The sequence below is a fragment of the Vicia villosa genome, linkage group LG6 (genome assembly GCF_029867415.1).
Source record: "Vicia villosa cultivar HV-30 ecotype Madison, WI linkage group LG6, Vvil1.0, whole genome shotgun sequence".
Classification (NCBI taxonomy): Eukaryota; Viridiplantae; Streptophyta; class Magnoliopsida; order Fabales; family Fabaceae; genus Vicia; species Vicia villosa.
This window is the reverse complement of record NC_081185.1, coordinates 109,362,913-109,384,939: the sequence shown is the minus strand read 5'-3', so window position 1 is coordinate 109,384,939 and position 22,027 is coordinate 109,362,913. Positions and strand designations below refer to the sequence as shown.

Below are 22,027 nucleotides of genomic sequence, written 5' to 3'. Positions count from 1 at the left end.
CAAGGCAACTATATCCTCATATACACAAAAACAACACTTTGTCGAGGGAACGAAAAAAAGAATAACCTGTAAAGGTGTTGGACTATACACTGTATGTGTTTCTGTAACTATAAAGCTTTTCAAAATTGTTTATTTTCTATTTGTAACTTACATACATTTCATCCTCTATTTTGTAATTTACATCAATACATCAAATGGTAAGATTCTCCTTCATGGCAAGAAAAGATCCAACAATTTTCCCTCCTACATCAGGAAACTCTTCATGACCGGGAAGTGATCTGACTTTCCCCTTTCGATCAGCATCTACAGGGTATTTTAGAAGATGCCCTCTCATCTCTGATACTTCACTTGCTGCAAATTGTTTCCAGTTCATTTCACCAATTGCTCTAACTCTTCGTACGCATTCAAGGCTCTCAGGTTGCAAGAAGCAGTCATCAAGTGTTCCGGTATGTTCTGCCCAAAGTGACATCCTATATCCATGGATCTGTATCGTATAGTTTCCAAAGAATTTGTCAGATTATAATGCATGTTGATGGATTCAAACATATGTGCACGAAAACAAAAATCAAAGAGACGCCAATGAAAACTGTAAGGCCAAATCGTTATCATAAATGGCAGGAGACGCCAAAACTTTTCACATGACTAACAAATATTTTATGATGTTTTGCAACTTCATCTTTTCTACTCGAGTGCCACACAAGTGAAACATGAAATTGGTTGTTTAGCAAAGATGGCAAATATTAGTAGCCAGTTATGTAAAAAGTATTCTTACTTGTCCAAGTGGATAGGAATATTTTCTTGCCCAGGTATGATGAGGTTGGTATGCTCCCATTGCAATCTCGCTGTCCCTCGTTCCTTCCATAGAGCGTTGGTTAATGTTCGCAGATCCCACAATCACATATTCATCATCAACTATCATGCCTTTTGAATGAACATAAATCATGAATCGTCGGCTATTTCGACAATTTGCCTGGAAAGAAAGCAACACCATACAAAACAATTACTAGTTGATTCACTCAATAGTGATGATTGTATACCTTGAAAAACAAAAGACAGTTTATCCGTCCGTCCCCCTAAAACGTGGGGTGTTTACCGGAACCGCACGTCTGTATTTTTCCATATTTGGGGATATATGGGGGCGGATTGAGAAACTGTCAAAACAAAATCATGATTTCTTAAAGAGTATAGGGAATATTTTTCTTAGGTGTTAGTGACATACTTGTGGACTATTTGCCGGCGGAGGATTTCCTGATACATTGACATTTTCGTACATATTTATGGCCTCTCGATTACCAAGACAGAAAAAATTCAAATAGTCTTGTGGAGAGAATGCTGCTTCAAGCCCGGCCTCAACTAAAGCCTTAGAAATTGTTTCATACATCATTTGCATTGTTTTATTCTGCAAAAATTGTAAAAATAATTCCAGGTTAACATATGCATAATCCTTGCCAAGTTTTTGACATTCATATTGGGATTCCAATTTGAACCATACCTGCCAGAATAGAATCCTTTGTGTGGCAGCACCTGTTGGAACACCTTCGGGCCACATTGGAATAACTATATAAACTGCAAACCTCTCATTTGCTCTAATCTTTTCAGCAATCTTTAGAGCAATTTCCATCGGAATTAAATTATTAGCACCTGCCAAAACAAAATTTAGCATAAATTAATCGTACTAGATTCCGGCGCTGGATTATTGGTCCATACCAAAACTCATATTTTTACGAAATTTTAGTATAGCACCAGATGCAATTAGTAAAAATTTAAGCAGCTTTTGTAAGCAAAAAGTGGAATACCATACCAAGGTCTTTATGTTGACTCCAATTGTAAGAAGACCCTATGAAATATTGATTCTCGATATAAATGTAATGCTGTGCAGCACGGATAGCCTTCACGTATGCTGTATGTATGCTCATGTCAATCAGCGCATTCTTCCCACATACAAGGTTCTGTAAATATGCAATAGTAATTTATCTTCTCATACACAATTTGATTGATGTTTGGTGAATTGAAATTAAACATGAAAAATAAAAACCGAAACAAAAAGCTTTTGTTTACCTTGCCAGTTGCCTCTCTTGGGTCTTTTGGAAATCCCTTAACTGAATTTGAATCAATAGAACGAAATATCTATATTTCAAAGTAAATAGAATCAATAAGTTCGTTTTCGAGAAAAAGAGGAAATAATTACTTCTAGAAAATATAGTAAAAAACAATTACTTCTCGAAAATCAAAACATCTATAATCAATAATGTATGAAATAGGTAATTACCTGAACATGCCATGATTCAGGATCATCGTCACCACTAGGAGTGTCGTTAATGCCAATAACGTCTGGAATTCTTTCCAGTCTAAGTAAAGCATCATCATATGAAATTTTCAACTTCTTTATCCCTTGTGGTTTTGAAGCTTTTAACCAGCGTTCCTCAAAGTTAGTTAAGACATCATAAGCTGCCGGACCATCAATTTTAGTATGCAAATCATGCCATGGCTCCCTTGGACAACCACCAGTGTTACCCTGTCATGAAATAAAACTTAGATTCATTCATTCTGTTTCTATTTTTTCACAAAAGCTCTTCCACTAATCCCATTTTTATCATATAATTGATGGATAACTGTAATTAGTTTTGATCATGCTACAAAGTGGAGTCTGAAATCATAGATTACCGTGTAAGTTGGGTTGTGATAGTCATCCTTATGTATTGTTTGTAGTGTCTTAAAGAGAGGATGTTGAGGAGTATCATATCGGCCATCACATAAATCAAGTCCACCAACAAATGCTACAATTTTTCTTCTGTTATTTCCAGCATCAGCATCCACAATTACAGTTTTCTGATGATGAGTATATATAGTTCCAACTTCCTGACAAGAAGGCATACAAATTCAATGTAGAACTCTGAAACCAAAACTGTCGCAGTATGTAATAGCATATCATTATTTTCACCAATAAGACTCAAAGTACACATGTTTGAGATATTGCAAGTCACAGTGTAATGATCATAGTATATGCACAGACACAGTCTCAAAATCTCAATGAGTACTAAAAGTAAGAAAGTTGGTGGCACCCATGCCTTAATGTCTCAAACCGATAGTTCCTTAACAACAACGCGTCTTTCATAGCTGACACATTTAATTTCCTTAGAAAAAATCTCATAAAACATTAGCAATAATGTGAACACTATAACTAGCTATAATCCTATATAACATTCACAATTTAATGTGAACACTAGCAGTGACATTGACAACCTTAATATGAAGAAAATGTGAACATTTTTATGACAAAATATCAAAAACTTTTCAATCCACAACTCTTCTAACCTCTTTTGGCCCTACATCTATTAGTTTGAAACAAACTTCCACGTGATTCAACTAACTTGTAATAAATATGCAACACTGTCATAAGAAAGTTCCTTGATCTGTTATGAAAATTAAAATGTCATGAATGAATCTTAAAAAGGGTTCTTAAAATGGAGTCTTGAAGTAGAAGAAAAGTAAAGTGAAGGTAACAACTATTTTTCTTTAATAGCAATGAGCATTATATAGAAAAAGTAGTCACTTTTAGAGCTTATATAATAAGATTTTATGTTATGAGTTTATCCTAAAAACATCTTCTCTCTTTGTCTTTTGCTATGTCCAACATAGGTACTATGCACTACTTTAAAAAAAATATTTGTCTTTCTATCTCATTGTTTTATATAGTTTGTTTTCATAGTTATGCAACTAGTATGTTATACATGTAACAAGAAAAATTAACTTCTTTGAGTACTTAGTTAGTATTTTAAGATTAACTACTAACTCGTATCGACAGAAGATTTTCCTTTTAGAATATTTTAGTGTCTGTTATGATCGATTTAGTGACTAATTTTTCAAATCATTCGCTAAACTGGTCTCTAATTCGGCGGCTGAATAAGCTTGTGATGGAATTATAAACCGATTTGAAAATTGCTTCTAGAACTTTTTCCTATTTTAGTTTTCTTGCATTAGAAGATTCTTAATCATTGCATATAGATCCTAATATTGGCCATGAATTGTTCTCCATTTTTTTGTAGGCTTTATGATGTTTAGGAGAGTCTTTTTATTCATGGCTCTTATGGCGACGAATTCAATCGCGCTCGCGGCGCAACAGACGTATATAGTCCACATGGACAAGACCAAAATTGAAGGCTCAATTCATTCTCAAGACAGCACAAAAACATGGTCTGAATCAGTCATTGATTTCATTACTCAAGCTTCAATGGAGGGAGAAGAGCTAGAAGATATTCTATCACCTCAGCTTCTATATGCCTATGAAACTAACATGTTTGGTTTTGCAGCCACACTTTCTGAGAAACAGCTTGAACACTTAAGGCAAATTGATGGTTTTCTATCAGTCATTCCTGATGAACTATCAACACTCGATACGACACATACACCAAGTTTTCTTGGCCTAACTAATGGAAAAGGACTTTGGAGTGCTCCGAGTTTGGCCTCAGATGTGATCATTGGTGTCCTTGATTCGGGAATATGGCCCGAACATGTCAGTTTCAAAGACTCGGGCTTTTCCCCGATCCCCCGTAAATGGAAAGGTGTTTGTCAACAAGGCACAAAATTCACATCCTTAAATTGTAACAAGAAGCTTATTGGTGCAAGATACTATTACAAAGGGTACGAAAAATTCATCGGGAAAATCAATGAAACAACCGATTATCTTTCTGCTAGAGACACTCAAGGCCATGGAACTCACACTGCCTCGACCGCAGCCGGTAATGTGGTTCAAAATGCAAACATTTTTGGACTTGCTAAAGGCTCAGCCACTGGAATGAGGCGTACATCAAGAATCGCGGCTTATAAAGTTTGCTGGCTCTCTGGCTGCGCGAATTCCGACCTATTAGCAGCCATGGACCAAGCAGTTTCCGACGGTGTTGATGTACTTTCCCTCTCTTTAGGAAGTATTCCAAAACCATTTTATAATGATAGCATTGCTATAGCTTCATTCGGAGCAACAAAAAACGGCGTTTTTGTTTCTTGCTCAGCAGGCAACTCAGGCCCTTTTGCATCGACAGTCGGAAACGGCGCACCGTGGATCATGACAGTTGCTGCTAGCTACATTGACAGAACTTTTCCAACACAAGTCAAACTTGGCAACTCAAAAACATTTGAAGGCACATCATTGTATCAAACAAAAAACCAAACCAACCAACAACTCCCACTTGTGCATGGAACAACAGCAGGTAAGAAGAGAGAAGCAATGTTTTGCACAAAAGGTTCACTAGATAAAAAACTTGTTTTCGGAAAAATCGTTGTTTGTGAAAGAGGTATCAATGGTAGAACCGAAAAAGGCGAGGTAGTGAAAAAATCAGGCGGATACGGAATCATACTACTCAACTCAGAGAATCAAGGCGAAGAGCTTCTCTCCGACGCTCACGTCTTACCAGGTACTTCATTAGGTGCATCAGCAGGTAAAGCCATAAGACTCTACCTCAACACTACTAAAAATCCAACAGCTTCAATTTCATTCCTAGGAACAAGATATGGTAACATTGCACCAATCATGGCAGCATTTTCTTCTCGAGGACCGAGTATCGTAGGACAAGACATCATCAAACCAGACATAACTGCACCAGGTGTTAACATCTTAGCAGCATGGCCATCAAAAACAAGTCCAAGCATGATCAAATCTGACAAGAGAAAAGTCCTATTCAACATAGTTTCAGGTACCTCAATGTCTTGTCCTCACGTAAGCGGCATCGCAGCGTTGATTAAATCAGTTCACAAAGACTGGTCACCTGCAATGATCAAGTCATCTCTTATGACAACAGCTTACACATCAAACAACAAAAATCTCCCGATTTCCGATCTCGCTTCAAATAACAACTCATCTTCTGCTAACCCTTTTGCATTTGGCTCAGGACATGTCAATCCCGAAAGCGCTTCTGATCCGGGATTAGTCTATGACATTACCACCAATGACTACTTAAACTACTTTTGCAGCCTTAACTTTACATCATCAGAGATTGCTATATTGACAAAAACTAACTTCACATGTTCTCAAAAACATGTTATTCAAGTTGGTGACTTGAACTATCCATCATTTTCTGTTTTGTTTAGCAGAACAGTGAAGAATGTGACATATAAAAGAGTTGTTACAAATGTTGGAAAATCAGAAAATGGTTACTATGAAGCTAAAGTTGAACAACCTAATGGAGTTGTTGTGAATGTTGAACCAAGGAGATTCAAGTTTGAGAAATTGGGTGAGAAATTAAGCTATAAAGTTACATTTTTAGCAATTGGAAAAACAAGAGTTGTTGGTAGTTCACTATGAAGCACCGATACTTCAAAATCTCTGTCGTATCGTATCCGATACGCTCCGATACGCCGATACGCTCCGATACGCTGCCGATACGTATCGAAGGAGTATCCGAATTTTTTTAAAAAATAAAAAAAAATAAAAACAATTTTGGCCTTCAATTTCCGCTATGCAATATATCTATAACAACACTATAGGCGCTATTTGAAAACAATTTCTACTAAATAGCATATCATAGAACAATAACGGTATGTCCAAATTCCGCTAAGCTATAGCGGTATAGCGCCAATTTAGCTGCTACTTGACAATATTGATCAATCATTAAATTATATATCAAATCTAACCTTTTGCTTGACCCAGCTATGGCGTTTTCCAGCACTGCGAGGACAAAGCAGCACATTCACTGACGAGTGCTTGAAAAATCGTCTAGTTTCCTCATCATGAGTTGCCATAACACCATCCTTAATATATAACCAAAGAGTATCACATAATTAGAACTAAAAGGGAAAATCATACATAGTATACTTATGTTAATAAAAAACTAAAAGAAGCACTTGATCATAAAGATCTTACACAAAATAAAGTAAACCTTAGTGGTCATACTAGGAACAAGTATTGTATTACTTACTGTTTTATAACCCAAAATACTTCTTGATGTAGGATCATCCCAAATAAGGAGAAGCACTCTTACTCCTTCCTGTGACTTTGTCCTCAGAAGATCACCCAACGTATAATCTGATGCATGACCGGCATCTCTTACCAACCTAACTTTGTGCCACACTGACCATCCTGTAATATAAATCAAGCGGCGAGCTTGACTTATGGCATCAAATATGTCATGCCAACACTTTCCATGCACATAAAACATCCCACTATCAAGCAACACATTCGGGAGACTACCATCTGGAACATGAGCATCTTGATATAGAGTAACATTTCCACCTTTCCTCAAAGGAAAATAAGTAGCAGGAACACCTATATATTCAGGCCCTGCTCCAACTCCTTTATGATAAAAGCTCAGTTGCTCCATTGGGATGTACTGAATGGATAGGCTCAATACGGCACCTTGCTTACAAGGCTTCCCATTACTATTCAGAATAGGGTAAGTTCCTTCAACTTGTTCCCCTGAGTATATTTGTTCCACTGGAATCGCCACAATACCAATGAGCTGGGAACCCACAACATCACTGTCTTTAACAACAAAGTGCACTTCAGCGGCATTATGCGCGACAGGAACATAGAAATGTTGAGTCCAAACAGGATTTTCACTGTTGCTAATGACAAAAGTCCTTCCAATTACGGCATTTGAAACTGAAATTGAAACATAAGGATCACTTGTAATCTTCTTATTCATCGTTCCTTCAATTTTATTGCTCACACTACCAGGTAATTTACCAAACATATCCCCCAATGTTTTGTGGAACATGTCCATATTTGGAAGATTTTTGGCTTCATGAACCCATATATCTAAATTTCCATGAAGGAGCAACACTTTCAAGGACCCTTTATTCTGCACCGGAACAACCTGCAAGCTCTGACTATGCATTGAGTCATTAAATGAACCAGAATAATCCGAAAGCCTACCCGAGTTCACCCGGCTCGGGTATGAGGATCCCCAACCCGAGAAGGAGTTATTATTAGAATGTCCATAAAAATCCTCTTTCTTCTGTTGAATCTTCGGTACCGAAATTGAATGCATAAAAGGTTGTGCAGCAGGAGCAGGAGGCGATGCAGGAGCAGTTGATTGGTCATCAGACAACTTAACATTGTTCATTAGTTCATCCAAACGTGGATAAGCAGAAGGTTTGGAACTATCACCACCACTACTTTGCGATCCTCCACCAACACCAACACCACCAACGGCTGTTGAACTAGACGTGTCATGCCAGTAATGACCAGAGAAGCTATTATGACGCGAATGGGCATCAGGACGGTCTTCATGAGGAGCAGTGTGTGGATAATAATAATGATGCGACGATGATCCATGTTGTAATAAGCTAGCATGGTGCGAAAGGCCAGGTTGAGGAGGGTTATGAGTCCCTGGAGGAACATGGTATGGATAAGAAGGATAAGAGGGTGGAGCTGAGGGTGGTGGTACTAACTGATGAGGAGGAGGAGGGTATGGATACTCGTATGGGGCATTAGAACTGAACGATGGTGATGACGATAAAGACGGCGATCTAGCATGTGAATAGTTCAAAGAATGTGAAGAACCATAAGGATATGGATAAGGATGAGCATGAGCATGAGCATATGGATCAGGAACTGAAGCTTGAGGTGGATATGGTGGATGAGCATGTGCAAATGGATCAGGAATTGAACCTTGAGGTGGATATGGTTGATGAGGGTTAGGGTTAGGGTTAGGGTTGGGATTAGGGGGATACATATAAGGGTTTGGATATCCATATGGAGAAGATGAACTATAGTTATTATTATCCATCAAACAGTATAATCAATTCTCAATGATGATAAAATGTAGCAATAAAAAACTGAAATTTAGATCTTTTAACAGAAAAGGGTCATAGAAGAAATCATCAAATTGGAAGAATCAAGCAAGAATCATGCAATCTGAATTAGAATTGATGAAAAATAAATTATAGAAAGGTAGAAAAACTGAGTTTGACTCTGATTAGATAGAAATGGTGGAGTAAATGGGAAATTTGAAATTGAGGTAAAGTTGAGAAATTTACCAATGATTATGTGATGATGAAGAAATTTGAGAGGATGGATTGAAATTGAAAGAGGAAGAAGCGTTTGTCTTCCAAATCACGCTGTGTCTGGAGTTGACGTTGTCTGCGATGTCCAACATGGAATACTTCGAATGACACGTTACTTTAATTATTTTACCTTTTTTTAATATTACTTCATAAAAAACTTTATATTAAGAATCTATAAAAAAAATTATATATTTGTTTGAAAAATATGACTCCGCCGTGATTTAAAGGTAAAAAATTGACAACTTTCACTTTTATTAAAAATATATTCAAATATATTTAAATATATTTAAGTATATATTTAAGTTTTTTAATTTCATTTAAAAATACATTATTAATATATTTTTATTTAAATTATTATTTATTAATAATATTAAGTAATTAATAAAAAAAAATTTAAAATAAAAATATTAAATGTGTTTAGATTTTTTGATATATTTATTTATATTTAAGGTAAAAAAAACTGCTTATAAATAATATTGAAATACTTTAAAATCTTTAAACAAAATAATATTAATATAATTTTATTGATTCAAAAAATATATTTGCAGTGTATAAATCAACTAAAAAATTCTAAAGATATAAATAATGGTAATGTGTAATCGTGTTTTTTTTACAAGTGGAAATAAGAAAATAGAAAAGCAAATTTATTTAAAAAATAAAGTTTTACCTAACACAAGAGTGGTGATTTCAATAGTACATGGCATCATTACCAATTTTTTGTTTGTTAAATAGTTAAATAAAGTATTTCTTTTCTTAATAGTATGAAATATTTAAACTCGTTATTCTCTAGAAATAATTTCTTTAATGTTATAAAGAATCGCGACATAGCGATGTTAAATATTAAGAGACTCTAAGGGTCCGTTTGGTTCAATGGAGAAGAGGGGAGGGAAGAGAATTTAATAGAGGGGAGGGGGATGGAGGGGAAGGAAGGGGAGTGAATTTAACTAAATATATGTTTGGTTCAAAGAAGGGGAAGGGAGGGATTTTTAACCGACATGTAAGTTTGGTTCACAAGGGGAAGGGAGGGATTTTAAAATCAATTTACCTTTTTATCCTTATAAATATTGTTATTTGTACTTAGTAAAAATAATTCTAAATAACAACAATTTTGAGTAAATTTTCCCAAATATAAATTCGTTTATTCATAAACCATACTATAACAGTAAACAACATCACACAATAGTTGAACTATAAATCTTCAATGCAAATCAAATTATTATTTGATCGTGATGATTCATCTAATCTAATAAAATAATTTCTATAATTAAAAATAGATAAAATAATGTTAGAATGTTAAAAAAAATTGGACAAATAATATTAGGCTTAAAATCTTTATTTATAACATAAATATACTATATTTGCATATTGTTATTATTAATAGTATAATAAAAGAATCTTATTACTATTATATATTATAAATAAGAACTGATATAAGTATCTTATTATCATAAAAAAAACAACATAATATTAAAAAGGAAAATTTAACAAAATAAAAAAGAAAAAAACTCACTTGAACACACAACAGAAAAAAATAAAACGTCAAATAACACATTGAAAAAAATATAGTCTTTAATAATTCAATAAGGACAATCTTGGAATTAAAAAAATAATTGAGGATAAAATAGAGAAAATAATAAAATTATGATTAATGAATCTTCCCTCCCCTCCAAATCCCTCCTATTTGGAGGGGAGCAAAAAGTGAGTCTAGGAGGGATTTTGCTCCCCTCCCCTCCCCTTATAAAAAATGAACCAAACACATATATTTATAAATATCCCCTCCTCTCCTCTCCCCTCCCCTCCATCTACTCCCAACCAAACAGACCCTAAGATAAGTTTGATAGCAAAGTTGGAGTAAAAATAACACATTAGGTCTTTAATGTCAAGTTCTTAGACCATACACAAACCATGACATATCGCCATCAGCTCAGGATGTAGGATGTTAGAATAACCTATATTACCCGCAAAACCACAAACTTAATAATCATCGCCATTTCGAATCATTCCACTACAATCTGAGACGTTGGGATTACCGAGGCTATTGCCATCAACATTCAATATTAAATCACTACATTTGTGTGTATTCCACATGATCGTTCTGGTTGGACGAGACTGATTATGCTTGAGAAAATATTTAGCTAACAAATTAGCATAATTCACTATGATGAGTTTTAAAGTATAGGAAAATATCACTTCAATCGCATGACACAGTTTATTTCTAGTGCAACCACCAGCAATCAGCCAAAAAGATATATCTACCTTTGATGTCATGTTTAATCCAATAATATAAACTATCCACTTGGAAGAACGGTGGATCCAAGAAGCCAGTAGATTTCCTAAAGCAAGTAGAAAATTGATAATCTCTTAGGTAGCGTAGAATTGTTTCTGTTCTAATTGCATCTAGGGCAAAGATTTTTCTAGAGAATACCACGATGACTCAACATTGATCTCGTAGGAAATGACTTATGTTAAATCGCCAAAAGGAAGAATTTCACCTTCTCAAGAGAATGAATATGTCACACCTCCTTTCAAGAGTTATTGTCTATTATACTATGCATAACTTCAAGCTTGTTGAGCCATTTATAAGCATCCTAAGCAATATAGATATCTTATAAATTGTCTTTCCAGGTTAAGCGATCAGGCACTAGAGAATTCAAACAAATGGAAAGCGCTTTCAGGCGGTCATAAATAACATGACAACTATTAATATATAATGAATTGAAGTAACTGATCCCATTTTATTTTTCATATTAAGGAACGTTTCCTCACTGATCTACTTATGCTTCAAAACTTGAGCCCAGATGGAATCACAATCCCAGTGGAGACCCTAAACCAGCTTACCCAACATAGAAGTATCGACCTCTCTTGCTTTCTAAATCCCAAGCCCACCCAGCTTTTTGGGCTTAGTAATTTTTTTTAGCCAATGAGATGCACACAAGAGAAGATGACAAAACGATTCATTATATTAGAAACTATCCATGCATGCAAGTTAGAAACCTTCACAAAAATAAGAACATCATTAGAAAAAAAATAAATGCGATAGAGGGGGTCCCTTACAAAATAACTTGATAGGTTTCCAATGGGCTTAATTGATTTACCTGATGATTGTCTGCGACAAGAATCCCATGCAGATAACGAAGAGATAGGGTGAAATGAGGTCGTCTTGTCGTAATCCTCTAGTCAAAGTAAAATTTGGTATTTATCTCCCATTCTAAAGAATACACATACAGGAGCTAGTTACATAGTGTATGATCAACTTTTTAGCAATGGGAGAAAACTTGTTTCACTTCAAACAAAATTCTAAGAAATCTCAATTAACATGATCATAGGCCTTTTCAAGATCTATTTTGAACACAATGTTAGTTTTTTTTTCTTTTTAGATTTATGCATAGATTGAATTGCTTCTTGGAGGATATTGACATTATCAATTGCCTCTTTATCAGACAAAAAAGACTCTGGAATAGTCCAACTATTCGATTTATATAAGGACACAATCTATTAACCATAATATTTTTAATAAGCTTGTAAATAATGTTGCACGAGCTAATGAGTCTGAATTCCTTAAAATTTTGGAGGCAACCTAACTTAAGAATTAATGCAATAAGAGTCTCATAAATAGAGGAGTGAAAACTACCTGTCACAAAAGCATCTGATATAAGTTGGACAATGTTATCTCCAACTATATACCAAAATCGTTTAAAGAAAATACCCTGGAATCCATCAAGGTCAGACACCTTGAAAGGATCCATTGGATCCAATGCATAAGTAACTTCTTCTCTCGTCATTTGTTGAGTCAAAGAGTGTTGAAATTCTTTAGTAATGATCAACGCCATATATGAGTCAACTATAATAGAGGGAAGTATAAGAGATGTAGAGTAGAAAAGACCTTTAAGAAAAGTCAGTGCTTCTTCCTTGAGAATAGTATCATCAACCAAACACCGTTGAGAAAATGAAGGTCATGGACTTTATTTCTCTTTTGCCTGCTTATCGTCTTGATATGAAAACCTTTAGTGTTTTGATTTCTAAATTTAATCCAATCATCTCTAGCCTTTTGATGCCAATAAATCTTCTCTTGCGCAAGGATCTCATCATATTTCTGTTGAAGCTCCTACCGCATATAAACTAGTATTGTCACATATATTCTCTCCAAATGTTATATACTCCTAAGTCTCTTCTCAATGTTGTGTTTCCGTTTACTGATATTCTCAAAAAAATTACTTATTAAAAAAGTTACACTGCCATATAGGGATTTCCTAAAAAAAAAAAATTGAACTATATTGAAATATTTCAAGTGAATGATCCAAACTGCCTCAAACATAAAAAGATGTAGTCAGTTGTCTCAGAGGAAAAAACCATATTAAAGAGAATGGGTTTGTGACTAGAACAAATAAGCATGTTTGAGTTCTGCATTAAATTATATATATATTGTAGTAGTTTTGGTTTAGTTAATCTTGAAAATCTTACTTTAATTTTAGATTTTATTTACTTATTTTAATTTTCAACATTTTATATGAAAAGTAAATGTGAATTAGTTTTACATTGTTGTCTAATAAAAATAAAATAATTTTTAATTAAAATTTAATATTTAGAAGATTTTATAACTAATGATATAGATTTTCATGTCAATAACGTGAAAATTCATTGAATTCAAAATTTAATTTTCTAAACAAATAGTTAAAAATAGTTTTAAAAAAATATAAGTAATAAAGTAAATTCTTTGATATTTATAAATTTAAAGGAACCACTAATGCTAATATTTTCTTCAACTAACTTTTTAGTTGGGCATAGTATACCGGTTGGTAGCATGAATGGATTGAAATTCAATTGTAAGATTCTAGAATAAATTTCTCTCATGAATAAAAACAAAATTCATAAAATGATAAATAGAAACTCTCTAATATAAATGAATCATTCCAATCCAAACAACAATGAAAACAATAAATTACCCTTATGATACTACTTACTTCTTGCACATAAATTTCAACAATAATGTAATAATGTAAGATCAAATAAATTCCATTCTTTCACTATTGCCATGTTACTGCAATAGGACTTCTAACTCTATATTTGCCAGAAACCCAAATGAGTGATCCAAATGATGAACTACCAACAACTCTTGTTTTTCCAATTGCTAAAAATGTAACTGTATAGCTTAATTTCTGACCCAATTTCTCAAACTTCAATCTCCTTGGTTCAACATTCACAACAACTCCATTAGGTTGTTCAACTTTAGCTTCATAGTAACCACTTTCTGATTTTCCAACATTTGTAACAACTCTTTTATATGTCACATTCTTCACTGTTCTGCTAAACAAAACAGAAAATGAAGGATAGTTCAAGTCACCAACTTGTACAACATGTTTTTGAGAACATGTGAAGTTAGTTTTTGTTAATATAGCAATCTCTGATGATGTGAAGTTAAGGCTGCAAAAGTAGTTCAAGTAGTCATTGGTGGTAATGTCATAGACTAATCCAGGATCAGAAGCGCTTTCGGGATTAACATGTCCTGAGCCAAATGCAAAAGGGTTAGCAGAAGATGAGTTGTTATTTGAAGCGAGATCGGAAATCGGGAGGTTTTTGTTGTTTAATGTGTAAGCTGTTGTCATAAGAGATGACTTGATCATTGCAGGTGACCAGTCTTTGTGAACTGATTTAATCAACGCTGCGATGCCGCTTACGTGAGGACAAGACATTGAGGTACCTGAAACTATGTTGAATAGGACTTTTCTCTTGTCAGATTTGATCATGCTTGGACTTGTTTTTGATGGCCATGCTGCTAAGATGTTAACACCTGGTGCAGTTATGTCTGGTTTGATGATATCTTGTCCTACGATACTCGGTCCTCGAGAAGAAAATGCTGCCATGATTGGTGCAATGTTACCATATCTTGTTCCTAGGAATGAAATTGAAGCTGTTGGGTTTTTAGTAGTGTTGAGGTAGATTCTTATGGCTTTACCTGCTGAAGCGCCTAATGAAGTACCAGGTAAGACGTGAGCGTCGGAGAGAAGCTCTTCGCCTTGATTCTCTGAGTTGAGTAGTATAATTCCGTATCCGCCTGATTTTTTCACTACCTCGCCTTTTTCGGTTCTACCATTGATTCCTCTTTCGCAAACGACTATTTTTCCGAAAACAAGTTTTTTATCTAGTGAACCTTTTGTGCAAAACATTGCTTCTCTCTTTTTACCTGCTGTTGTTCCATGCACAAGTGGGAGTTGTTGGTTGGTTTGGTTTTTTGTTTGATACAATGATGTGCCTTCAAATGTTTTTGAGTTTCCAAGTTTGACTTCTGTTGGAAAAGTTCTGTCAATGTAGCTAGCAGCAACTGTCATGATCCACGGTGCGCCGTTTCCGACTGTTGATGCAAAAGGGCCTGAGTTGCCTGCTGAGCAAGAAACAAAAACGCCGTTTTTTGTTGCTCCGAATGAAGCTATAGCAATGCTATCATTATAAAATGGTTTTGGAATACTTCCTAAAGATAGTGAAAGTACATCAACACCGTCGGAAACTGCTTGGTCCATGGCTGCTAATAGGTCGGAATTCGCGCAGCCAGAAAGCCAGCAAACTTTATAAGCCGCGATTCTTGATGTACGCCTCATTCCAGTGGCTGAGCCTTTAGCAAGTCCAAAAATGTTTGCATTTTGAACCACATTACCTGCTGCGGTCGAGGCAGTGTGAGTTCCATGCCCTTGAGTGTCTCTAGCAGAAAGATAATCAGTTGTTTCGTTGATTTTCCCGATGAATTTTTCGTACCCTTTGTAATAGTATCTTGCGCCAATAAGCTTCTTGTTACAATTTGAGGATGTGAATTTTGTGCCTTGTTGACAAACACCTTTCCATTTACGAGGGATCGGGGAAAAGCCCGAGTCTTTGAAACTGACATGCTCGGGCCATATTCCCGAATCAAGGACACCGATGATCACATCGGAGGCCAAACTCGGAGTACTCCAAAGTCCTTTTCCATTTGCTAGGCCAAGAAAACTTGGTGTATGTGTCGTATCGAGGGTTGATAGTTCATCAGGTATGGCTGAAAGAAAACCATCAATTTGGTTTAACTGTTTAAGCTGTTTCTCAGAAAGTGTGGCTGCAAAACCAAACATGTTGGTTTCATAGGCATATAGAAGCTGAGGTGATAGAATATCTTCTATCTCTTCTCGCTCCATTGAAGCTTGAGTAATGAAATCAATGATTGACTCAGACCATGCTTTTGTGCTGTCTTGAGAATGAATTGAGCCTTCAATTTTGGTCTTGTCCATGTGGACTATATATGTTTGTTGCGCCGCGAGCGCGATTGAATTCGTCGCCATAAGAGCCACGAATAAAAAGACTCTCCTAAACATCATGATGCCTGCAAAAAAATGAAGAGAACAATTCATAGCCAATATTAGGATCTATATACAATGATTAAGAATCTTCTAATGCAAGAAAACTAAAATAGGAAAAAGTACTAGAAGCATTTTTCAAATCGGTTTATAATTCCATCTCAAGCTTATTTAGCTGCCGAATTAGAGACCAGTTTAGCGAACGATTTGAAAAACTAGTCACTAAATCGATCATAACAGACACTAAAATATTCTAAAAGGAAAATCTTCCGTCGATACGAGTTAGTAGCTAATCTTAAAATACTAACTAAGTACTCTTAGAAGTTAATTTTTCTTGTTACATGTATAACATACTAGTTGCATAACTATTCAAACAAACTATATAAAACAATGAGATAGAAAGACAAATATTTTTTTTGAGATAGTGCATAGTACCTATGTTGGACATAGCAAAAGACAAAGAGAGAAGATGTTTTTTAGGATAAACTCATAACATAAAATCTTATTATATAAGCTCTAAAAGTTACTACTTTTTCTATATATGCTCATTGCTATTAAAGAAAAATAGTTGTTACCTTCACTTTACTTTTCTTCTACTTCAAGACTCCATTTTTAGAACCCTTTTTAAGATTCATTCATGACATTTTAATTTTCATAACAGATAAAGGAACTTTCTTATGACAGTGTTGCTCATTTAATTCAAGTTAGTTGAATCACGTGGAAGTTTGTTTCAAACTAATAGATGTAGGACCAAAAGAGGTTAGAAGAGTTGTGGATTGAAAAGTTTTTGATATTTTGTCATAAAAATGTTCACATTTTCTTCATATTAAGGTTGTCAATGTCACTGCTAGTGTTCACATTAAATTGTGAATGTTATATAGCATTATAGCTAGTTATAGTGTTCACATTATTGCTAATGTTTTATGAGGTTTTTTCTAAGGAAATTAAATGTGTCAGCTATGAAAGACGCGTTGTTGTGAAGGAACTATCGGTTTGAGACATTAAGGCATGGGTGCCACCAACTTTCTTATTTTTTGTACTCATTGAGATTTTGAGACTGTGTCTGTGCATATGCTATGATCATTACACTGTGACTTGCAATATCTCAAACATGTGTACTTTGAGTCTTATTTAAGGCATGCTTCTTTTCTATGTATATGCTTTTTCTCAGTCCATAATGGCCTAGAATTGAAATATCAGTAATAAACAATTAGTTTGGTTGGTCCCTAGATGTGGATGGTGTTGGCATTATGGTCATTGAATATTAAAATTATTAAAAAAAAAATTCCGTTAAATCAACTCAGTTAGTAGCTGTGCACAAAATCAGATAGATGTAAGGGTGCGAATTGAACCCGCAACATCTTGAATTAAAACCTGCAACATCTCACTTATTTATGGAATCATAGCCACTAAACTACTTGAGAAAAAAATTACTAAAAACATTTCTAAGTGTGATTTCTATTAGTATTTTTCAATGATTAGTGTGATCAAAAGAAAACATATTTGAGAAATATTCTAGTTAACAAAATATATATTTCAATATTAATAAACCAAGTATTTTTCACATATATTCAAATAAAAATCACTTGAATTTGATAAACTATACAAAACTCTTCCTAAAACAATATATTAATGTTATTGCATTTTTAAACTTGTATTCAAACACATAACTTGAGGTTAAGTTGAAAGAAAACTTATTCATTGTAATATTATATATGTAGAACTTATATTTGAATACGCTTTAAATTTGTAATAAGATTAAATGCATTATTTCATTTAAATAGGCTAATCACTAATGTAAATCTAACGGGCCTCATAAATAGCCTAGTACAATTAGGCCTGAATATACGAGAATTATATATGTGACCCCCAAATTATACATGCCACCCTATATTTTATCTTATTCCCAAAATGCTCTTGACACTATTTATTCAAAAGTTTTACCTTTTTTGAAAAAAAATTACTGTGGTAAAAATCATCAAAAAAGTAAATTTCCGGTACCCCTTTTTTGGCCGATACCGGAAATTCTTTGTTTTTTTTACAAAATTCCGGTATCCGTTCACCGGAAATTTCAAAATTTTCGGTGCAATTTACAAAACATTACGCCGTCTCGGAAATTTCCCAAATTTCTGGTAGAAAACCAATACCGAAAATTCCAAATTTCTGGTGTGTACCGAAAATTTCTTTAGAACCTAAATTTTTGGTATGGCAGATGAAGTTTTATATCTTTGCAGTCCTGAACCGACAACTTCATCTTCTTCTACAAGTTCATGTACTGATCTTAGGTGTGAACCGAAAATTTCTTTAGAACCTAAATTTTAGGTATGACAGATGAAGTTTTATATATTTGCGGTCTTGAACCGACAGCTTCAGCTTCTTCTACGGATTCATATACTGATCTTACGCAGTACTTCATCACAGATACATTATGTTTACTGGACTTCATACACAATTTTTTTTGTTTTTATAAATTGATGAAGTTATCTAATTATACGTTTTTGTGATTGTCAGATTTTTGAATAACGAGATAAGGTTCTAGAATGGGCACGGTCAATTGGAAAGACTCATGGTATTGCTATTGTTACAATCCGATCCTGCTAATGGACTGCGAGAGAGGAAGGATAAATTGACTATGGGCTGTGACAGAGGAGGAAATTATAAAAAGAAAAATATGGGATCTGATGGCAACTATAATATGAAGGTTAGATGCCCATTTAGGTTGAGATTTGTTCCGAGTGGTATTGGTTGGAAGGTGATGGTTACATGTGGGATGCATAATCATAGACTAGATAAGGATTTGGTAAGTCATGAAATCTTGGGCCGTCTAAAAGATGATGAAAGAAAGTTTGTGAATGACATGACGAAGTACAATATGGCACCAAGGTACGTCGTGTCTGCTTTGAAAGTCAAAGACCCACAAAATCTCACGAGTATTACCCAGATATACCGAGCTAGAGCAACATACAGACTAGGCAAGAGAGGTGCAATGACATAAATACAATTATTATTGAGCCTTATTCACCAAGAGAAATACATGTGTTAGTCTATAAATAAGGATAATTCAGATATTGTGGCTGACATCCTCTTGACACACCCTGACTCTGTCAAGTTGTTGAATATATTTCCTCTGGTGTTGATTTTTGATTGCACGTACAACATAAATAGGTAAGAATTTTTATTTTTATTTCACCCATCTTCAAAATATGTTGAGTGAGCTGGTTTCTGAATGCGTTTTTTAATCGTGCAGGTACCGGCTACCACTGCTTGAGATTGTTGGTGTTACATCAACAAAATTGACGTTTTCAGTTGCTTTTGCATATTTGGAACATAAAAGGGAGGAGAACTTCACATGGGCACTACAGAAGCTTAAAGAGTTGTTTTATTCCGAGAAGTTGCTTCCAAATGTCATGGTGACAGACCGGGAACTTGCATTAATGAATGCCATTGATTACGTGTACCCAAATGCGTCTCATTTGCTGTGTACGTTTCATATTTCAAAAAACGTTAGCATGAAATGTAAAGAGTATGTGCAATCAAAAAGACAAAAACATGTCATGGATCAATGGAACAACATGACATGTTCAAATATAGAAGATGAATTTGATGTACATCTGAACCACTTCGAGAGTGTATGTGGTGATATTCCATCATTTTTCAAGTATGTGAAAGAAACATGGCTAACACCATATAAAGAGAGGTTTGTTTCTGCATGGACTAACAGAGTCACTCATTTAGGGAACACAACAACAAACAGGCACATTCTTCTAAAAGGAAATATGTTTATGTTAATTTGTGAGTTGTTTATTTAATGTGTTCATGATTTCTAGGGTGGAGTCTGAACATTGGAGACTGAAGAACATGTTGACGACAAGTCGTCGTGTTTGTCGACGGTAATCATTAGGTTTAGGTAAAGTTGAGATTCGATTGTCCACTGCCTCCCGTCACTGATCGTTGGAGGAAGAATTGTTATAATGATGTAAAAGCATGAGAATCAGCATATGCGGGTCGGTTCAGACATTGGGAAGAATTGTCTAGAAAGCGATTGTAGTTTTTTTGTAATGCATTTATGTATGACATTTATTCTATTTATATATTAAGACGGTTCATTATTTCACCGTGTATTTTATTCAAGTTTTAAAAAAAAGGGGAAAAAATCAAGTCCCAATATTACCGGAAATTTGAAATTTCCGGTATTTTTCATATACTGGAAATTTAAAATTTCGGGTAATTTTATGAACTGAAGTCACACCAGAAATTTAAAATTACCGGTATCGGATATTTTAAATTTCCGGTTTCAATTTTAACTGCTGCTACATACCGGAATTTTGAAATATCCGGTACGGTAATTTTAAATTTCTGATATGTAGCATCAGACACGGTAAATTGGTAAATCCAACAAATTTTTTGATATTTATATGAAATTTCCGGCTTTGTACTGGAAATTTCCAAAAATCCGTTATTTTAAAGGGATAATTTGATATAAACGCCTTACTGGAGGTGACATGTATAAAATGGGGGTGGTAAGATAAATTCTCTAAATATACTTATAGGTTTCTCCAAAATCTTATTAAAATCCGAAAATGTCTCTTCCCAACATTTTAAAATTATCTTTATGATGACCCTAAAGTTTTTCGCAGCATATATTTCGTAAATTTTTTGCTACTAATTAAATCTTCTGCAGATATACTTGCAATTTTTTTTCAAAAGTAATAAATTATATAACTATTATAATAATATGCTTCTAAACTACCATAAATATCATTTCCCTTTAAATTAATTACACTACAAAAAAAGTATCAACGAATATTTCACAAATCCTCGAAATAATCACATTTTTATTCAAATCAAGTGTTGACACATGAAAAACAAAACTACTTTCTCATTTTAAATTTTATTTTCCCTCCTTTCACAAATTAAATCATTTCTATCCTTTACTCTCTATCCGTTAACCACCTCACACTCTTTACAATTTATAAAAAATTTGATTCAAAATTCTCCCAATTTCTCACTTTTATTTTAAATCAATCTCTCTCTCTCTCTCTCTCTCTCTCTCTCTCTCTCTCTCTCTCTCTCTCTCTCTCTCTCTCTCTCTCTCTCTCTCTCTCTCTCTCTCTCTCTCTCTCTCTCTCTCTCTCTCTCTCTCTCTCTCTCTCTCTCTCTCTCTCTCTCTCTTACGATTATTAAAAAAATTATTTATAGTTATTAAAAAAATAATTCATAGTTATATAATTAATAAATTATTTTATCAAATTGTTCAAACAACTAACGAATTATTATCAGCACAATATCTACTTTACTTTTAATAAACAATTAATTTTATTTGAGAGACAAAATTCTTATTTTCATATTTCAAATTTTTTTCTTTCTCCATCTCAAGGGTTCTTTTTTTCTTTTTGTATGTTTATTTAATATATTTGATTTTATACAATCATTGTTCATTTTACATTAAAGTATCTCATTTCAAATTTACATCTGTATATAAAATACTTTTTTATATCTTATCATATTAGATAATACTCAATAACGATTGAGACAACTAATTTTTTATCTCATGGGTCACTATCAGGACAATATCTATTTTATTCTAATCAACAATTGCCTTTATTTTAAAGATAAAATCTTTATTTTCAAGTGTCAAAATTTTCTTTTTTCTTTCTCCATCTCACGGGTTTTTTTTTACAGTTATTTAATACAATTGAGTTTATATGATC

At 34.1% G+C, this 22,027-nt stretch overlaps 3 protein-coding genes across 4 annotated transcripts; 1 reads left to right on the top strand and 2 right to left on the bottom strand.

The window, feature by feature from the left end:
- Positions 1-116: 116 nt before the first annotated feature.
- Positions 117-9,110, bottom strand: LOC131609547 (phospholipase D gamma 1-like). The gene is made up of 11 exons (XM_058881261.1): positions 8,974-9,110; positions 6,912-8,851; positions 6,628-6,744; positions 2,665-2,859; positions 2,270-2,515; positions 2,059-2,127; positions 1,802-1,949; positions 1,493-1,641; positions 1,220-1,399; positions 773-970; positions 117-484 (listed from the first exon to the last, which is right to left on the bottom strand). Exons 2-11 carry the CDS (start codon positions 8,721-8,723, stop codon positions 191-193), a joined length of 3,408 nt encoding a protein of 1,135 aa, XP_058737244.1. The 5' UTR covers positions 8,724-8,851; positions 8,974-9,110; the 3' UTR covers positions 117-190.
- Positions 3,507-6,393, top strand: LOC131609548 (subtilisin-like protease SBT1.1). Its single transcript, XM_058881262.1, has 2 exons — positions 3,507-3,639; positions 4,047-6,393. The coding sequence occupies exons 1-2, from the start codon at positions 3,627-3,629 to the stop codon at positions 6,296-6,298; spliced, it is 2,265 nt and encodes a 754-aa protein (XP_058737245.1). The 5' UTR covers positions 3,507-3,626; the 3' UTR covers positions 6,299-6,393.
- Positions 9,111-13,869: 4,759 nt separating the features above from the next.
- Positions 13,870-17,002, bottom strand: LOC131609545 (subtilisin-like protease SBT1.1). 2 transcript variants are annotated; one of them, XM_058881260.1, is made up of 2 exons: positions 16,892-17,002; positions 13,870-16,342 (listed from the first exon to the last, which is right to left on the bottom strand). In XM_058881260.1, exon 2 carries the CDS (start codon positions 16,335-16,337, stop codon positions 14,025-14,027), a length of 2,313 nt encoding a protein of 770 aa, XP_058737243.1. In that variant the 5' UTR covers positions 16,338-16,342; positions 16,892-17,002; the 3' UTR covers positions 13,870-14,024. The 2 variants fall into 2 exon arrangements, with proteins under 2 accessions (XP_058737243.1, XP_058737242.1); XM_058881259.1 differs by lacking the exon at positions 16,892-17,002 and adding an exon at positions 16,752-16,887.
- Between the last annotated feature and the right edge of the window lie 5,025 nt (positions 17,003-22,027).

Bases quoted from the DNA above. Each gene is read 5' to 3' on its own strand.
- LOC131609547 (XM_058881261.1), bottom strand. From the start codon at position 8,723: ATGGATAATAATAACTATAGTTCATCTTCTCCATATGGATATCCAAAC. The intron at 6,745-6,911 runs GTAAGTAATACA...TTATATATTAAG, and splicing joins GTATTTTGGGTTATAAAACA to GATGGTGTTATGGCAACTCA. The intron at 1,400-1,492 runs GTATGGTTCAAA...CAATTTTTGCAG, and splicing joins AAAGGATTCTATTCTGGCAG to AATAAAACAATGCAAATGAT.